This window comes from Monodon monoceros, unplaced genomic scaffold, assembly GCF_005190385.1.
Source record: "Monodon monoceros isolate NGI ecotype Baffin Bay Population unplaced genomic scaffold, NGI_Narwhal_1 Super_Scaffold_8, whole genome shotgun sequence".
Classification (NCBI taxonomy): Eukaryota; Metazoa; Chordata; class Mammalia; order Artiodactyla; family Monodontidae; genus Monodon; species Monodon monoceros.
The window spans coordinates 50721881-50739959 of NW_021703785.1; the positions used below are offsets into that span (position 1 = coordinate 50721881).

Sequence of the window (18079 nt, forward strand, 5' to 3'; positions counted from 1 at the left end):
GGTGGGGTCGTCTAGGTCCTTTATTGCCTCTGTCTTGATTTTCTTTAGGTGCTGGGATCTGAGCTGGACTTATCATTGTTTTACAGGCAGAACAAAGCTTTCTATTCTCCTTTCTAGGTTTTCCTTGGAGGATGGGGATGGAGCAGAGGTTAGTAATCTAAGAGTCATTAGATTGTGACTTAGCTTGGAAACCATTATTTGCTATAAAAGTAGAATCTACATGGGCTTTTTGTCTTCTTTACCGAGGTGGGCTATGCATCACAAATGGCTATAAGGAATTCCATTCTCCTGCCCACTTGCTCCATCTTACAAAATTTTCTCACAGTATTTACAGGTATGTAATCAATACTGTTCGTTCCCAGTCTGTTTTTTATCTCCAAGTCTTTTTTTTCAAAATGAAAATATTTTTCACTCAGATACCATATGCTTGTTGTATAAAGTGAAACAGTAGTAAAGTTTCCCTGCTGTCTCACTCTCCGTCTTCCCACGCGCCCCCCGCAAAAAACCTCCACCAAATTTCCTAGCTCCTTGGTAATGGCCGTGGCACAGAACCTTGCCAAAGCCAATTCAAAGGTTAAGCAGAAAATATTCATTTAGATTATAGACATTTCATATTATATCACTTGAATCAGAATTATAGAGAAATGGAAAGACTCTGTATAAATTAGGCAGTCTAAAAAAACAAGATTGACGGCTTCTTTTAAACTTTTAGCGTAGGCATGTGCTATACCTGTAAATGCTTGACTATGTTGACAACTTCTCTGGTAGAATAAGGATAGTTAATAATGCCCTGGTCAGCTAAACTCCTCAGCTCTCCAAAGGCAGCCACGAGCTTCTGAAGGATGGGCTCGGGCACATTGGGGCCATACTGCCTGAGCATCTTGAGCTCCGAGTGGGGTTTGGGATTATCAACTGCATGGCAGCTAAAAATATCACCTACGAGAGAAAAAAGATTCACATTCAGCGTGCAACTAATCCATTACAATGCCATAGGAAATATAGAATGGTCGTTAAAAGAGCCATGGGTTACTCACCAAAGCACTTATATTTTTAAGTGTGTAAAACTGCACAGAAAGCCTGTCCAAAGATAGGTATAGAGAAAAAGGCAAATAACTAAAGCAAAAGAAAATGACACTGACTGATGTGTGGTTTATTCTACATAGATTTATTTTTGTTAAAAATTGTATAATACTTGAATACAATTTCACTGGGAGATATTCAAATACAAAGAGCAAAAAAGAAGTCCTCTCGTGTCTCTGCTAATCTCACTCCTTCCCCCATAGGCACCCAGTGTTAATAGTTCAGTGTCTTCATTTTTCCATTCATATTAGTATTTTTTAAAATGCATACCTACAAACATATATAGTTTTGATAATTTATTCTTTTTCCATTAATTGGAAAATACTCCTCATATGGTTCTGAGACTGCATTTTTAACTTTAACACATGATGAATATCTTCAGAAATTATATACATATATGCATGCCTCTTCATGTATACTAAAAAAGGGGGAATTAGTACCATCACTCTCTAAACAATTTATATCTTGTGCAGATTGCTAGAATATACTTTAGAAGTAGGTTTTGGAAAAGTAAACCTGCAGAGACAATGTCTAAATTAAAATCAAGAAAAAGGAATGTAGAAACACAAAATATTTCATCCATAATTTAGAAAACTGAGAACATACTAGAAAATATAATCTATGCTCTGGAGAAATGAATTTCTCATATAAATGTTCACATAATTGTGATTCATACTCCAAAGGACAAGGGGCCAAAGGAAGTTAAAGTAAATAGATTTGCATTATTCGGTATGTTCATTTTAGAAAGAAAGGCTATTTAGAACTTACTTTGACTTAGAAACCACTCAAATCATTATTTTATTGTTATCATATATTCATGAAAGCAACTGAATAAAATGCAACCATGACAACTTCACGCTTCTATCTCATAAGCTAAACCCATTCAAATACAAATGTGCAGAACAGCTTTTGTCTTTTTTGCTGAAAATCAAATGTAACACTAATATGAAACTATATTTGAACCCTTATTCATTCATTCATCAAAGAAGTATTAAATGCCTTCTATGTGCCAAGTAATACTCTACGTACTTTATATAACTCAGAGATCAAAAACACAAAAACCCCTGTCCTCATACAGTCTATATTCTGGCATGGGGAGACAATAAACAATAATTACAAATGTTAGAAACTGTATGTTTCAAGGAAAAAAGGAAAAGCACACTATAGGACATCAGAAATGGTGATGGCGGGGGAAGTCAGTCAGGTAGGCCTCACTGGGAAGGTGACAATTGGGCAAATGCAGATAATTGAGGGAACAGCATGGCAGGTAAAGCTAACGCAAAGACCCTAGGCGAGCACAGCTGGCGTGTTCAAGAGGCAGGAGGGCAGAGTGGCTGGAAGAGGGTGAGTGTTGAGGGGAGCAGCACAGAGCAGAGCAGGAAGCAAGGTCAGCGAGGTAAGAGGATGTAAGAGACGAGTGTGCCTCTGGAGAAGTTCTACGCGTGTCGAGCATATTCATGTAACATATCCCCCTTGCCTTTTAGTCTCTATTAATTCAAATGGTCGACTACTACACACGCCGCTCTTACTGTTTCACTTAATATTTCCAGGATTTTGTTTGGTATCAGCATGAGCAAAGTTATCCCATTTGTTTGTAACAGCTGCACAGTAATCTACTGTGTGGATATAACAGAATTTCTTCATTCAGTCCCATTTGGATAGACATGTGGGTTGTTTTCTTCTTTTTCCTTTTTTATGCTGCTATAAACAATGCTATATTGCCTATCCTTGTACTTTAATCATTGCACGGGGAATATCCCTAGTTAAATTCCTTATGTGGAATTGCTAGATCAAAAAGTGCCATGGACATATATACACTACCAAAGGTAAAACAGATAGCTAGTGGGAAGCAGCCGCACAGCACAGGGAGATCAGCTCGGGGCTTTGTGTCCAACTAGAGGGGTGGGATAGGGAGGGTGGGAGGGAGACGCAAGAGGGAGGAGATATGGGGATATATGTATAGCTGATTCACTTTGTTATACAGCAGACACTAACACACCATTGTAAAGCAATTATACTCCAACAAAGATGTTTAAAAAAAAAAAAAGCAAAGAAAAATCCTACTAGGAGACTGAGCTCGCTTCACATTGAGTATGGAATGCCCAGTATCCAGAATTACCTACTTGCCACAGAGAAACGAAGCTATTCTTAAAGGCTCCTGATGCTTCAGTTTATCCCAGGGCCTCTCCAATCAATGAGAACCAGTCTCCCCAGAGCTGGCCTCAACCTTTTCATAGGGGGATATGATGAAAAGGAAACACTAAAAACCGTTCCTTATTTTGTGTTTTACTCTAAGAGGCCCTAAATAACAAAGTATAGTTTAGTTGTGTAAGAAAACACATAGATATGAAGCCATTCTAATACTTATCTGAGTGACCCTAAAAAAAGAATCTCTCTGAATATGATGCTCTCCTTCTCTAAAATGGGGATAACACATACTCTCACAAGGTAGCTGTGATGATGACAGCACATGATAGCATTCAGTGATAGCCATTCCAGTATTGTTACTAAGACAATATTTTTACTGTTATTGCTATTGTTTTTATTATTATTATCAATATTGTTTTTACCTAAGGTGCCGAAGAAATCATTGCCTAGGAAAGGAAATCCAGGTCTGTTGGCCAGAACAATCATCCTAAAGTCAGGATGGATCACAACAACATTTTCTCTTCCATTGACTAATGCAGAATCTGAAAAACATAATTTCTATTTATTCTTTATAGATATTTAATAATTCTTAAGAGTATCAAGTTACAGCCTTTAAAATCACATAAGTAGTCATACTGTTCAATGGTAAAACAACTCTAAGAAATCTGGTTGTAACAATTTGGCTGCAGAAAACAAAAACATTTTTGAGAAAGTTTGCTTAGCAACAGAATACTGATAAAGCGTATACTAAACTATACGGGAACTTGCATTTTTCTGTAAATTAAATGCACGTCTAAAAAGCAAACTTGTCTAAATGTTGTCTTATGGTACTTAAACTTGGCTTGAGATGCTAGTGTTCCTTTAATAAAAAGAATCTATAACAATAGATAATCCAAAGAATACGCAAAGGATAATCCAAACATCCTTTAGTTTTTATCCAATCAGCAGCGGCATCACTTTGCATAAAGCCTTCATTCTGTAGCTAAGGAGGAATTCCTGTTTAGATTACGCACCCTGAAACTTAACCACATAGAATAAAGGTCTTGACCACCTAGTCAATTCATTAGCGCAAAGATGATTAATTTCCATTCAAGGGATTCTACCATAGTTCTTAAAATACATAATTTCAAGTTGACTGGAACTTTCTTCGTGCAAATGTTTAAGGTATTAAAGGAAGTGAATATTATATACTACTTGCTGATGTGCATTTCAGATAGAACTGCTAGGCCAAACAATAACTTAAGAGAGTAAAAACTTTATTATGGTTATTTTAAGAAGAAATACCTGTCATCTGGGTTTATTTAAATCTTAGCCTTAGGCTGTCCATCTTTAAGAAATGATAGTTGTGAAACACCTGGAGTTTTATCTGAGGTGAGTCTGTAGGAACTTATACTTGTATTTTTTTATGATACCAAAAAGTAACCTTGCAATGTGCCATATATTCACGTACTAATACCACCTTTAGTTTTAACGTTTGATCTCCACTAATTTCAGTAGTGGTAAATACAAGGGTATGTGGTCACACACAACATTTAATTAATTAGTTAACTAAAATAAAAATAGCAATAAAACATGAAAATTTTAAAAGGCAAAGAAAATGAGAAACATAGCCGTAGAAGTGATGCTTTATGAAACCATGTTCAAAAGAGCTTCAGTTGCTCTTGTGTTTAAAATGTCATCTACAATCACACTTGAATTTAAGAATTATGATGACTCCTTTGCTTCTAGACTATCCTTCAAAAATATATTAATAAAATGTGAAGGGTTACCAGGAGATAGTCACTGTTTAACTATAAGTTTGTTTCAGCAATTCTTTCTTGCTTTCCATTCCACTGTCCTCATAATGCCTCTAAAAAGGGCAGGAAGCATTCTAATCTTGAGTCTGAATGATCTTTCTAAAAGGTAGTAATCAGGCTGTTTAAGTCAAATTCTTATTTTTTCCCATAAATTCACTGTGAAACTGAAATGTTAGAATACTTTTATTAGTGCTGAGTTTCCTAGGCTTAGAAACAGCAGTCTTGCAATGACAGTGTCCAAGAAGAAGTCTCTGTGGTGATGCACTTGTACATTTTTATGGAGTCTTCTGTTTATACTCTCTTTGAATATTGAAGATTTCAGTTATTAGTTTCAACTTGTTGGGTTCCTTACTATTGACTGTATATTTTTAATGGCTAGTTATAGATCTTCGAGTCTTTTCATGACACAAAAATTTTATATTAGAAACTAGAAAATGTTCTCACATTGCATTAGACAAACAATTTTTCCTTGTAGCTTAAACAGACTTATGAGATTTATCTATGTACATTTCCCCAACAACAACAACAAAAATAAAATAAAAGGAGGAGGATACTCCAAAACAGAGAATAACTAACTTCTTCCTGAAGCTGGTATGTGTGTGTAATATATGTATACACACAGATATATTCATACATATATATGATAGATATAAAATGCCCAGCAATTTTTTTCTAATTATACTGAGCTAATAATAACATTAATTTTAATATTATGAGTAACAGAAATGTGGTAGAGCTTTAAAAATTCCAGATAACAATGAAAGAAAATAAATTGCACACAAATAATTGAGATGAGTATACAAAGGATTATATGTTTGTATTCTCAGAGTAGAAAAACTATGAAGCCGATTTGTCCTAAAACTACGACTGAAATGCTCAAAGTTGCCCTCTGGCTATACGAAAGTGAAACTGACAAAGCTAGATTCAGACATATTGAATTTTACAAATAATTGTCAATACAGACAACTTGACTTATATTAACTTGTTCTTGTTTGCAGATAAATAGCCAGCCAAGTGTGTGATTTGATACCGGAGATGTAAAAATTGCATATACTGAAAGAAAAGTTGCTTTTTTATACTCACTTGCAACAATGCGCCTTCCGTCTGCTAGAATCATTTCTCCATTTTCTACTAGAGTTTTTAAAATACAGGTGACATTTGTTGGGGCTTTGTCTGCTTCATCTACTACCAGAACATGACCCAATTTTACTGCTTTAACCTTTGAAGACAGAACATTTACCATAAGCAAAAAAATGAAGGCAAACGTTTTAAAAATGTCATCACTCATTGATTTGGATTTATAATAGGTGGTTTTATGTAAGTTATAAATACACTATCACAAAACTGTCTGTAGCAGAGCCGGAAACAAAATTTATGGATCTCTACCAAAAGCTTCTCATAGTTACTAAACGGCTAACTCTGCAGTAAGCACTTTATTTTCCCTCAGCTTCATAATTATCCCTATGTTGGCGGAATTCACAACATTTCACACCCCAGGGTAGGGGAGTATTAAAACAAGTATAACGAATAGAGAAATTAAAGTGCCATGGGGGTTAAGAGGAGTGAGACATCACAATCAATACTGGATATCAGAACATTGCACTTGTGATGGCTCTAAAAGAGTGTATGATTTTAAGAGATCAATATGTATGGTGAGGAGATGGGTAGTCAAGACAAAGAAAATCAATGGTCAAACTCAAGAAATCCTGCAGCCCACTGAGGGAAGAGTGAATATGAATATCTATCTTGGCTGAAGCAGACGTTAAATGTAAGAAAAGAGAGAATATGATCTGAAAGGGTAGATTGGGCCTCTACTACTAAAAAGTTGCCTGCCAGACCAAAAAATATGTGCTTTATCTCACTAAATAATAGGATGTAATTAAAGATTTATGAGTTCAGACATGATAACAATGGAGTTTGCAGCTACACGTTAGTACATTTAATCCTGTAGAAATATGCGGAATAGACTAAAAGGGGAGTACCATAACAATTTGGTAAAAAAGTGGTGTGAGGACCTGATTTTAGGGAAGGAGGCATGGGAGAAAAATGGAAATAAAAAGCATTATATTGATCTGAAGAGTTTTCCAGAGGTATAATCTATAGCCTTGGCAACTGATTAGATGGGAAGAAGTGAAAGAAAAATAAGAAAAAGTTCCAGGTCTTAGATGACTAAGTGGTGACATTATTAGAAGAAAGGTAAAAGTTCGGAAAAATCCTTAAAAACATTTTTAAAGAGTGGATAGGAGGGAGTTTCCTGGTGGCCTCGTGATTAGGACCTGGTACTTTCATTGCCATGGCCCGGGTTAAATCCCTGGTCGGGGAACTGAGATCCTGCAAGCCAAGCAGCATGGCCAAAAATTAAAAAAAAAAAAAAAAGTAAAGAGTGCATAGGAGGAGATAGTCAATGAATTTCAATGTAAACCCAAAGATTATTTTTTTACATAGTAAGAAATATAAAATGGACCATATCATAAACTTTTATCATTACATAATTTTGGCAAATAATTTTAAGGAAATATAGATCAAGACACAGATGATTCTCTCTACTACAAATATTTTATTACATATTCTAAAAAATGAATAAGGATTTTTCTTTTTAATTTTAGTGTAAAAATAAGCTGAATTTAAAAAAAGAGAGAGAGAAAACGTGTAGCTTCTACTCCTAACTCCAGCCTTCACATCTTTGTTCACAGAAAAGGCAGGTCCAATCTGATTGAATTCAGGCAGGAGGTCCTAAAGACTCCCATCGCTGGGGTCTGGACCACAGAGGTTCTCATGGTGGCTTATTTGTGCCATTGCTGCCGAGGAGTTATCTACACAGAGAGGTGTGCCTGGCAGGCCAGATTTCTTTGCGTCTTATGTGAGAAGCTGAGGAATGATCTTCTCAGCTGTCTAAAACATTGGGTGAATATTTTATTAATTAAAATCATTTTTTAAAACATTCTAGAAGCATTATCTAATTTCGAAGTCTGTACATCTGAAAACAGCAAATTTCTTTCTTTTTTCAAAATTCTGGAATAGAAAAGTAATCATTAGAGGATATCAAAATCTCTCACTCTGGAGAGAGAAGAACAGAATAAGAAAACATGTTATTTTCCCAGTAATTTGCATTCAAATATCCATTCTCCTAATGACATAAGAATGAGTGTTTTCCAGTTAAGACTGAAACATATTGGAACCAATGGGAGATTTCTCACCCTCAAAGGCTGAAATATAATTATCATTCAAAAAAATACATTTGAGAATATTCATATAATTGTATTACTAACCAAAGGTGAGTCTTCATACACAATAAGTCCATCTTTAACAGAAGGCTGAAGAGTAAGGGTCTGGACCGTGGTGTCCCTAAAGTTAAACCAACACATTTTATAGTAAGTAAGGAAACAAACTGACATTTGATCACGAATAAAATATAACACAAGAGAATTTCTTTTTTCACCCCCATCCAGCTTTCCCTAAGGTGAATAAAAAAGCAAATGAAATTCCAGTCAGCAATAGTATTTTGTTGATGTCAATATAAATTACAACGGTTTGGGAATTAATCCAAGTTTACAGATTATCCAGGTTCTTTACTTCTCTTTTTTCTTCCAGTAATTTCCCTTGTGACCATTTCACTCCTCAAAATAACTCCCTGAAGGTGAAAAGGAGAAATTAAAAAAAATATATTTGTATTTTATATACAATATTTAGGTTCGTTAAAAATAATTTTGATGGTGAGTTTGGTGATGACTGGCATGCTGGCGTGGCCAATTATAGCAGGTCTGTGAATTACACTTTCTGGCCCAATCTGCCATCACTAGGTGCAAAAGCAACCATGGGATTCTGAACATTTCTGCTAGGATTAGGGCAATCCATTTTACTTTCTTAAGTCTACCTACTACTATTTACCTGACTCTCCTTTAGATCAGGATTTTCAAAAGTACTAATAGTGAGTTATCTTGATGTTATGCACCTCCACACATGATGAGATATGAAGTTCACATCACCTATGAATATTCTTGCCAAAAATGTGTGTATATAGGCTGTTGGTTATAGGTAGGTGCAGACATTTTTTAAGGAGATCGATTTCATATCTTCACCTTCTACATATACTCTATCTAAAAAATAAAAAATCCTACGGCCATCCTGATCATGTCGTACAGAGAATTAAATTACTTCCAAAATGTGAGTAGCATCTTTCTTTACAAGAGTTCAAACTTATCTTTTCAAACTACGCTACCGCTTATTCAACGTAAAATGTGAAGTTACCACCGTGTTGTTTTGAGTACCTTCTCTGTGTAAGATACTATTTGGAATGTGAACTTCAGACCTCAGTGCCATAATATACTTCTGAGACTTCTACCCAAATGCTAAATTTTATCACAATTATTAAAATATAAAATGTGATTCTATTAAAAAAAACCTAATAAATACTACATAACGATCACTGATAAAGCAAACTTAAGATATCGCTCAAGTCATTTTTTGCCTTAGCAAAACAAATTTAATCACAATCAGTTAATTGCATTGAAAGGCACTTTGTGGAGTAGCGGAAAAAAACCCTTTGGAGTCAGACCATACAGGATTCAAATTCTAGTTCTTGCCACTTATTAACTATATGATTTTGAGTAAATAATAAAACCTACCCAGATATATCACTGATAGAACGCTTGGGAAAGTATCTAGCACAATATATGGCAGATAGAAAGAGTAAAATGACATGCCAGCTTTATCTATTTGTTGTGATCATTACTGCTGCTGCTGTGACTAAAAGTTCCTTTCCTGTGTAACTTCTACTTGATCTTCAGGTTTTTAGCACAGATGATACTTCTTAGAAAGCCCCTGTGGACCCTTTTTAGACCAATTAGGTGGCTTTGCTGTATGTTTCCTTTGAGTCCTGGGTCACCCCTATTTCAGTCCTTACCACACTATATCGTAGTTGCTAATTTTTACTATCTGTCGTTCTACTCAGACTGTTAAGATTTCAGAGTGTAGACCATATCTACCTTATTCCTCATCCTGTCCCCAGCATCTAGTGGATGTCTGACTCACAGGATGAATTTAATAAATCTTTGTTGAATAAATGAATCCATGAATGAAATGAACAAAAATGTTAAAAGTTAAAAGTGCAACATACAGTATATGGACTTCAAAATATATTGGATCATGGAACTCTTTTTTTTTAACAGAGAATCTGGAACTACAGAACCCACTTTAATAAACGTTGGGTTAGACTAAGGCTGACTCTAAGGTAAGGAATCTTCCTTATTCACTTATGAGTGTATATCAGAAGGTACAGTCATGTTGAGACGTACACTTGGGATTGACTAGTCAGGGGACGGAGGGGGAGATGGTCTACATCCATCATGGATTTCAAATTGAGTTGGATTTACACTTATTACTGTAGCAGGAAACTTCTGCATCAGAGTTCTCATTTACCAGGGCTTGAGCAAGTATGTTGGCAGTACGATTATTGACATTTACAATTTCTAGACTACCTTTTTTTGCACCTAGGTTGAAAGGCTTCTCCCTCTAAGTTGACTAAACAGTGATTGGTTTCTTTAATTTATTCCCTGGAGGTCTGGCCTATTGCCATTCCTGACCTCTGTTCCAAGCTCCTAGCCTCATGATACCGGCTCTCATGGGCCTGGTGCCTGTCTGGTGATCTACTGTTTGCTCTAGGCTTAGCACTACATTTTATAAAGAATTCAACATTCTTCTTTTTTTTTTTTTTTTTTTTTTTTTTTTAACGGTACGCGGGCCTCTCACCGTCGTGGCCTCTCCCGTTACGGAGCACAGGCTCCGGAAGCGCAGGCTCAGCGGCCATGGCCCACGGGCCCAGCCGCTCCTTCACTAACCTTCAAATTGAAATGTATCTAAAATAAAGCCTTGAGGGATGTTAAAGGAAAGTGAAAATATATTGTGACATGTATTGGTGATTATCAACTTTAGTATGAATAAAATGTTTCTTATGCAATATAATGATATATAGTCACACATCCATTTTTTGTATTCCTGGGTCTCATAAATTTACTGTAGGATATACTTTATGCTCTAGTCTGCTAAATTTTTTTTAGGGTTTTAAACAAATAAGAACAGAGTTTAATAAATATCACTTAAATTCACTGTTAATATCCTGGCAATACAGAAGGGGGTAAGTGAGGAAGAGAAAGAGACGTGTTCACACGGATTTTTTACAGCAATATAGTGAATTTCACACCTCAGCTGTCACATATTTAATGGGCAACAACATGACACCTCCCAGAACCGAAATGGAAAAAGGAACTCTTGTATCATTGCCAGTAGAAAGGAAATTCAGCCATTACCCTAAGAATTAGAGTGCTTCATAGCAGATTAAGAACAGGAAATTCAAGCTGAATTCCAATTTTAAAAAGGCAAATGAAATTGTTCTATAACACTTGAATTCTGATAGCATACAATTTGCCAAATTAGATTTCTCAAAAGACTTTTGTGTTAGAAATAAAAACCATAGGTTTGAGAGAACAAGCGTAAATCAGATGATTCCCAAAAAGGACAACAAATGAGGATAAATACCAATGGGAATCATGGGTTTCAGTGGAGTAGGCCATGAGAAAGAGGAGCTTAAAGGAAAAAAGTGGCTTTGTTCTATTCTTATTATTGGTCCTTTGTCTTATATATCAAAGGATTGCAAAGGCTAGCAAAATATGTAAAATTACATTCAACTTTTAAAAAATGGGTTGGCTTACATGTAAGTCCCTTATTATATAAGGGTAGAAAATAACCCACTGGGCTTCCCTGGTGGCACAGTGGTTGAGAGTCCGCCTGCCGATGCAGGGGACACGGGTTCGTGCCCCGGTCCGGGAAGATCCCACATGCCGCAGAGCGGCTGGGCCCGTGAGCCATGGCCGCTGAGCCTGCGCGTCCGGAGCCTGTGCTCCGCAACGGGAGAGGCCACAACAGTGAGAGGCCCGCGTACCGCAAAAAAAAAAAAAAAAAAAAGAAAAGAAAAGAACCCACTATCTTCTGATTAGTACTTCATACAACAAGAAAAAAGCTTGTTTTTCAAGGTATCTTACAATATTATAAACTTCAACTAAGTAAATGATCAGATGACTATTGTCACAAGTAGCATGTGAATTGACTCGTAAAGACAATATAATGATTCTTTTTCAGAAAATATTTGATTAAAATCATTGCTTTGTATTTAGGAGCATCTTGGATCAAAAGATATTTATTCTCCACACAAATAAGCAACGACCCTAAGAGAATATTTTATTTGTTACAATTTCAATTCTATTATGATTTGTTCCTCTCAGTAACAGCTTTGAAACATAAACTCATAAAAGTTGAAATAGACTCAACAATTTCAACAATACTGAGGAGAAGAAAACACATCTTAGTAACATTTCCTTAGCCTACAGTTTAATAAAGGGATGTCTTTCCAGTACATAACAGTTATCAGCAATGCTTGAGGAATTAATTAGAATGTTCAGCTAATTGCTGACATTTATGTTAGCACCAATTGTTCTCACTTCTTACTCTCTTAAAAACTAAAGCAGTCCATCAATTAAAGCCTGTGTCAATGAAGGGGCTACTCAAAGAAATATGGTGCTAAACTCTAGTCTTCTTTTAACTCTGTGATTTTAAAGTTTTTTTTTTTAAGTTGGAGTTATTAATGTTTCAATAGTAATTTTAAATGATTCCAGATGCAATAAAAAGTAATTAGATTGAATAAAGACCAGGTTTTTATTAAACTAAGGAAAGAAAATTGGCCTATGGAGAGCAAGCACAATCTGTCCTTGCAATGTTGCTTATAAAGGTACATTAAGCTAATATCTTTGAATTTATTGAGGAGCAAAAGATCTCAAAATAGCAATGTTTACTTTGAGGATAATATTTTAGTAAGTTGTATTTAAATTGGTTTATGGTTAGTTGTCTTTTTTTTTTTTTTTTTTTTGCGGTACGCGGGCCTCTTACTGTTGTGGCCTCTCCCGTTGCGGAGCACGGGCTCCGGACGCGCAGGCTCAGCGGCCATGGCTCACGGGCCTAGCCGCTCCGCAGCATGTGGGATCTTCCCGGACCGGGGCACGAACCCCTATCCCCTGCATTGGCAGGCGGACTCTCAACCACTGCGCCACCAGGGAAGCCCGGTTAGTTGTCTTTTAGAAAAACAATTATAGTTAAACACAAGGGTGACGGAAGAAAAAAGACACACAAGAGTTTTAAATAGCTAATAGAAATCTTCTCTAACTTTGTAGTTCATTAAAATAGAGATGGCTACAGTAACAGTCCACTCATTATTATAAGCCAAGCATGAGAAAGGAAAGATAGAATATGGCACTTAGGAGGCACTTAACAAATATTTGCTCAATATTTTAAAAAGTGGGATGATTATAAAAATCATCTATAAAAATAGAATTAAATGGTAATTTTCACAAATAAGATACAACCATACCATTACTTGAGAAGTGCTGTTGAAGGATATTTTCAAGTGAAGAAGTCATGGAATAAACAAGAATATCACTTCCACAAGGCTTATTTTAAAGCAAGTAATGAAATAAAGATAAGAAGTACTAATAATAATTATCATTAATAAAAGAGAGAGTGGTACTTAGACATAGAGGATGCAAACAAATTTGAGAATTAAATGTGAGAATAAATTAATGTTTACAAATATTCTGGGCTCTCTGAACACTCCCTTCCTACCTTGCCTATGAAAGACATATTTATTTTGCCATGTTGGGGAAGAAACTTCCCTGAGCCCTCAAACAGAAACAGTCATTAATATAAGCAGTGTTGCCATACACTACAAAAAAAGGCAGACAAAAATTAACTATGATTATTGCAGTGTTAGTTGAAAACCAGCACTGGCCTAAATCTGAGTCCTCCTAGTTTGGTCAATCACTTAAGCTCTTTTTTTTTTAAATTTTCTTTCTTTTTTCTTTTTTTTTTGATGTGGACCATTTTTAAGGTCTTCATTGAGTTTGTTACAATATTGCTTCTGTTTTATGTTTTGGTTTTTTGGCCGTGAGGCATGTGGGATCTTAGCTCCCTGACCAAGGATCGAATCCACAGCCCCTGCATTGGAAGGTGAAGTCTCAACCACTGAACTGCCAGGGAAGTCTCAATCACTTAAACTCTTGAAACCCAAGATGACTCATCTCTACAGAGGGAATCAAAATAGAACATATGAGGAAATACAGTAGAGTAAAAAGTAAGAAAGATAAAAGTGAGAGAGACATTATTATTATATGTGCTTTGAATGCTGTGAGGGTAAAGTCCTTTCAGTAAGATAAACAAAATATTTTTTCTGCCAAAGTGACTCCGGCTTTTAAAATACTTGTTTTGGAGGACAAATAGTTTATTTAGTTGTCAATCACTCATCACTATGTCCAGATGCATAAAATGCTAACAAACCATAAAAGGAAGGAAGACCTTAGGGGGATAGTATTTATGGAAGGAATTCTACTGTGGTGCAGCACTTTGCTCTCCAGAGGGAGGCTCTTCTGGGAACAGCAGGTAGAAAATAGCCACAGCAAAACAGTCATCTGATGGAAGCTAAAATTTTCAAAATAGTTTTCAAAATCTACTTACGCTCCTTATCACGTCTCCTAGCAATATAGTAACACTTATTAAAAAAGAAATTCCTCCAATATTCAAAGCCATGCTGATAATCAAATACTTTAACAAAATCTGAACATTTTATAAGTTGTCTAGTCTTTAAAAATAAATATACTAAGATAGAATATTAAACACAGAATCTTTTGTCTTTACTCTGAAAACTAGCTTTCTGGCTTGGTAAATTTTAGGGACTCAAAATGACCTAATTTCTTTGTAGGAACTTCATTTCCCCTTTACCAGACAAAAAAAGAAAAACAATATGCATGCCTCTTATTTAACTTTTCCTCTGACATTAAATAAGGCATTTTCTAATCAGTTTTTGAAAAGGAATAAAATGAAATGAAGATTAAAGTACAAAACTAAATGAGTGTACAAAGATGCACACACAGAAGAAACCAGAGTGTGAGGCGGGTGAATATTGTATCCACTGGATAAATCTTTATCAGAAAATATGGTATCGGGCTTCCCTGGTGGCACAGTGGTTAGGAGTCCGCCTGCCGATGCAGGGGACACAGGTTCGTGCCCCGGTCCGGGAGTATCCCACATGCCGTGGAGCGGCTGGGCCCGTGAGCCATGGCCGCTGGGCCTGTGCGTCCAGAGTCTGTGCTCCGCAACGGGAGAGGCCACAGCAGTGAGAGGCCCGCGTACCGCGAAAAACAAAAGAAAATATAGTATCTAGTAATTTATATTTTTAAATGTCTCGTTAATTGGGTAACAACATAAAAGTTTGATAGAGTCAAAAATTAAGTGAATACGCTTTCATGTCAGGATATACCATAATTATTCATTCAATAAATATTTACTGGACATCTATTAATGGGCACTGCTTTAGATAAGATGGATAAGTATCTGTGAAAGTAAACATTCCTTCCTTTGCTGAGCTTAAATTCGTAATATATTTAAGCAAACTTATCTTACCATACTAATAATGTGCCACCTTTGACACAGCAGAAACTGGATCTTGCATGAAATTAAATATCAAAAGATATTTTACCACAGGCAATTCAAAATAAAGTTAAAATAAGTATTTTTGATCACTAAGACAAATGATAAACAGCCTTCGACTATTTTTTTTCTTTTTTTTTTTGCGGTACGCGGGCCTCTCACTTTTCTTCCCTCTCCCGTTGCGGAGCACAGGCTCCGGATGCGCAGGCTCAGCGGCCATGGCTCACAGGCCCAGCCGCTCTGCGGCATGTGGGATCTTCCCAGACCGGGGAACGAACCCATGTCCCCTGCATCGGCAGGCGGACTCTCAACCACTGTGCCACCAGGGAAGCCCAGCCTTCGACTATTTAAGTCAGAGAAGACCTAAGTCCACCAGCTCTCCATGAAACTGGTCAGGCATGCTTCTGTTGGTTAATAACCCAAAATACACCTCCTGTGCGATACTTACAGCTTAAAATTTACTATGTAAGTTGCATTTTGTATTACCATAATAGTATTCGGTATACTATAATCCATGAATTATTTTATCCTAATTTCTGGTTGTTCATCAACTTGAAACAATTCCCAGTGCTCTGGTTTATTTATCACACTTGAACCACTTGAGTCAAATAGAAAACAGTATGTAAATAAGCATTCTATTTGGAGAACTCTTAACTTAAAGAAAATCGATAAACGTTAAGTTTTCTGTAATATACCTATTTTACTAAGTTTTTATGATAGGTGTTCTTAAAGGAAGACACTGCTGAATCATAATAATATATACTGCTTTTAGCAACAGAAGTTAAAGAGTTCACTTCAACCCCAGCCTATTTTCCAGTGTCATTTTAATGGCAGAGGAGAAGGAACAAACACCTCTGAGGAATCAGAGGGCAGAGGACAGAGCAGTCCTCTAGCATGTTTCTTCGCCATCTCACGTTTTTTCCTTAAAATTTGATGGAGATTTTGAATGCCATTCCATAATATACCTAGCTGTTCCCATACAAATGCGTGTAAGGGATCATTAGGAAGACAGCAACAAAGAGCTGCTGTCTAGGACACCGGGGTGAGTGGAAGACGGCTGACACTGCTCAGCCAGTTCAGTCTCTGGCCACTTTTTCTCTTCCGGTATCTAGCACACTCCTTGAACCCCAAATGAAATAAATGAGTGGGTATGAAATGGCAATTGTTTTTTTCACTGCGTTACGAACTGTGTCAGGATAATCACTGTGGAGAGCCTCCCACGTGAGGCTGAAGAGGCATTACGGGCAGCATTTTCTGACTGGTGCTGCTGGGCATCTCAACTACTGCACCTTTTCAAGACAGCAGCAGCTCAGGTCACCTTGGGACTTGAAAAGTTCTCCCGTCTCCCGGGCAAATCTCTTCTACTCTTTCAGGATGAAAATGAAGGTGTGGTCCATTTGTCCTGTTCTCTCACTTGAGTTTAGGTATTATTGCTATTTATTCAAGGTTAGCCAGAGGATCTCGAAAACCTGAAAAAGAGTACTTAATACACAGATAAAACTTAAAATATAAAAGGCATGTTTATAGGAGCAAAAGGCTGGAAATAGGCTACTATCCATCAGGGCTACTCAAAAGTCAACTTCTCAGGGAGGCCTTCCCTGGTCAACCTATGAAAATTATACACCTCACTCTGCCCCCTTTCCCTGCTTTATTTTCCCCATGGCACCTACCATCTGACAGACTACATTTTTTTTTTTTTTTTTGTGGTACGCGGGCCTCTCACTGTTGTGGCCTCTCCCGTTGCGGAGCACAGGCTCCGGACAGACTACATATTTTAATGATCTTGTTCTCTCTCACTAGCAACTAGAATATAAATATGAAGCCTGGGGTTTTTAGCTCTTTTGTTCCTGATGCAGTCACTCATGCTAGAAAAGTGAGCAGCATCTACTAGGTGTTCAACAATGTTTGTTGAAATGGGTGCACTCCAGTCAGCTACTCCAGTCACGTACCCTAGGCTGCCCTGAGTTGCTGGTAATTCCTTAAGCACTGTGCCCAATTGTGTGCACTTTTCCTGAGAAGTTCTTTCTTCCCTTCTCCCCACTTTGCCTGACAAACTGTTAAGGCCCGTTCCTTAAAGGCTCAACTCAAATACTGCCTCCTCTTTGAAGCATTAAGTATTTCTCACGTCTATACTCCCAGTTGAACTACTGGCCCATAGAAAGCATTTTACACTCATGAAACAGTTGTTCAGGTAACCGCAGAACCAGCCCAAACTGGCCCTATCCTGTTTCTAACAAGTTACTGAATTACTTTTCAAAGACAGCAGAACAAAACTGCAAGTCATGCAGGCCAAGCATGCACAGAGGAGAAAATTTTGTCCTCAAGTAACACCTAGCGCCAAAATTTCTACCCACCCCCTCCCCCGGCCATGGAACCAAAGGACCAGGACATGACCAGAACCTGAACACGGGATCCCTTTCAGAGGCGAAGGGTCCATCGTCCAGGAAGAGCCAGTGCTGAAGCCCCCTTTACCACACCTTACCACAAATGGCCACTTTCCAAAGCCCTCCAATCAGAACGTGCCCTGC

General features: G+C 37.0%; 1 protein-coding gene across 4 annotated transcripts in view; it reads right to left on the minus strand.

The window, feature by feature from the left end:
* The window catches only part of VWA8 (von Willebrand factor A domain containing 8), a 358944-nt gene that overhangs the window by 152157 nt on the left and 188708 nt on the right, over positions 1-18079 (minus strand). For all 4 annotated transcript variants that reach the window (XM_029210522.1, XM_029210521.1, XM_029210523.1 and 1 more), the window contains exons 22-25: positions 8294-8369; positions 6108-6243; positions 3651-3770; positions 731-936 (exon numbers count right to left, since the gene is read on the minus strand). In XM_029210522.1, coding sequence (XP_029066355.1) covers positions 731-936; positions 3651-3770; positions 6108-6243; positions 8294-8369 — 538 coding nt within the window. The remainder of the gene's footprint in view (positions 1-730; positions 937-3650; positions 3771-6107; positions 6244-8293; positions 8370-18079) is intronic.